We start from the raw sequence: 2,500 nt of genomic DNA on the forward strand, positions 1-2,500 counted from the left end.
TTGAACATTGGTCTGGGGAGTCCGCTCTTTATTTTCCGCTCCACAAGAGCCATCAACAGGCATAGTTCAAATGACTTTGTACGCAATTGGCTAGTCATTCACCAATCTGACCAACGAACCGGGTGACATTTGCAGAGCGACACGAAAACTCCAGGCTCTCCCGCTAACGTCATTGTTTCACGCCAGGTGGATAAGCCAGCTTGTGATTGGTCCCGGCAAAATTGTAACGGAAGCAGCAGAAAAAGATGCCCAGGTTTCCAGCATGAGCTCCAGGACGAAAAAGAAATCACTGTCAGATCAGGCTGGGTTCACCCAGCCTAGCTGTTGGCAGGGATGGGAAAAAATCCATCAAAATCCATCAAAATGTATTTTAAAATAAAATATCAAATACCCTAATTTTAAGTCTATCAAAATTGACTACAAAATACATTAGCCACACCATGTATCAAAATAAAATATTGTATTTTGTAAGTACTAAAAAAACTCTTTAAAGGGAGCATGATATCACTTTGCAAACCTTCTATATCTGTCTATTTAATCTATTCCTTCATCAGTACACTGACAGCTTTTCTCTGCCTACGAGACATGCCATAACCTGCAAACAGTCAACAGATCCACTATGCTGAGCTGCCTGTTACATCTCATAACCTAAATACTGTATCAGAGATGCACTCTCTGATAAAAGTCACAACTGAACTTGTCAAGCGGTAGCAGTACATATTTGTGACAAGTCTCTGACATTGTCAATGCATGCCCAGATTGAGCAATATTGCAGGGCAACCACATAACCGGTTCCATGTGTTCCAATTGGATGATTAAAGTTCTCAAGAAACTCATAAAATCATAAAAGTTCTCAAGAAACTTGAGGTTGGTATGAGATGGAATGTATTGTGCGTGAGCAACCTACATGTTACTCATCTTGAACTGGATCATAACCCTATCAGGTACATTGCAAGCATTGTACAGAACATCCAGCAAAAGGTAGGCCTAATGAACAGACTTATTTTCAACCAAAGTAGCTCTACTGCTCAGACCTTTCTCGACACTGTTAGCTGGTCGTCTTGTTTACAATTTTAGCGTCTTTGACAGTGTGCAGAGTTGGTGGTGATAGCCTCTCTTCACCTCGAAGAAGACGACTAGTGTTGCACTGCCAAGCGCAAATATAAATGCTTATATCGCTTTGGTGACGTCACACACTCCACGTGCAGTGACCAATGTGTTGTGTATGTAAAAGCCTTAACCCCTCCACATGAACTTATATAGAGCTTTAATATACACACATCCTCACAAGGATGGCCTTATATATTGGCACATTCATAGGACACATTTTCACACGTCAAAAACATATTACCACATGCATCCATTCACACACATATTCTGCATATATACACACAGTTATGTTAATCAATTTTTATTTGCTTTTGTGTGTGTGTGTGTGTGTGTGTGTGTGTGTGTGTGTGTGTGTGTGTGTGTGTGTGTGTGTGTGTGTGTGTGTGTGTGTGTGTGTGTATGTGTGTGCGTGTTTGTGTGTGTGTGTGTCCGCACACAGATACCTGATTATTGAGAACTTCATCCCACCTGAGGAGAAGAACAAGATCATGAACCGCCTGGTGTTCGACACCGAGGAGGACCAATGGAAGTTCCAACCCCTCGTTCCTTCAGAAAAGTGAGTGTGGCCTTGTCTGCAAACTCAGTGACCCCTTGGTGTGACCTGGTAATCTTAATCTCCCTGAGGAAAAAAGACTCAGCTAATGCAGCGAGGTCTGAGATTTGACGTTTCAGGTTATAACAGCTTTACAAAATAGCCTCATCTACACAAACAAATGATTTTTTGTAATACTTTTAAGCACGTGCTAAAGACCCTGCTTGTTTCTCATGAAGGCGGCTTTGTTGGTGGTGTTGTTTGAGCTGCTTTGGGTGCCTGCGTCAAGGGCTTGTGGTTTTATCTAGTTACTGTATGTTGCTGATCGAACCGTAAACGGCCACAGCAACAAAGAGGAATGACCAAATTTGTCGGTATTTGTAGGTAGAGAACCAGGAATGGAAATGAGCACACCCCACCAGCCAAATGCTGGTCAAATATACTAGTGGCCGATAGATTTCAGACACAAAGTAATATTTTAATATTGAGTGGCTGGTGAATTTTAACAAAAATGTTGCCAGGGGTTGGGTGTGGGATGCCAGATACCACTCCACACCTTCTGGAGGTGTTGTGGGCCTAATTTAACAAAACACCCATGAAGGAAAGTGCCTGCTTGTTAACCCCAGTGAAATACTCTCGGAGACTGTTCTGTTGGTGATGATTTTCACACGCTTGATTTGTGTGTGGTTTTGTTTTTGATTGTAAACAGGCTTGGTTGCCTACAGCATTAGGCATTTAACACCTCTCCTGTGTATATCTGTGGGAAAAAAGCATAAATACATACGAAAACGATTTGTGACCGCTAAATGCATAATGAAAACTATTTCCATCAACTAATAGAGAGCAGTGCTGTGCAGG

The 2,500-nt window shown here is 42.0% G+C and overlaps 1 protein-coding gene across 2 annotated transcripts in view; it reads left to right on the plus strand.

The window, feature by feature from the left end:
- LOC121711266 (kinesin-like protein KIF3C) overlaps nt 1-2,500 on the plus strand; it is a 21,144-nt gene that overhangs the window by 12,136 nt on the left and 6,508 nt on the right. For both annotated transcript variants that reach the window (XM_042094681.1, XM_042094682.1), the window contains one exon: nt 1,550-1,666. In XM_042094681.1, coding sequence (XP_041950615.1) covers nt 1,550-1,666 — 117 coding nt within the window. The remainder of the gene's footprint in view (nt 1-1,549; nt 1,667-2,500) is intronic.

The sequence above is a fragment of the Alosa sapidissima genome, chromosome 6, assembly GCF_018492685.1.
Source record: "Alosa sapidissima isolate fAloSap1 chromosome 6, fAloSap1.pri, whole genome shotgun sequence".
NCBI lineage: Eukaryota > Metazoa > Chordata > Actinopteri > Clupeiformes > Clupeidae > Alosa > Alosa sapidissima.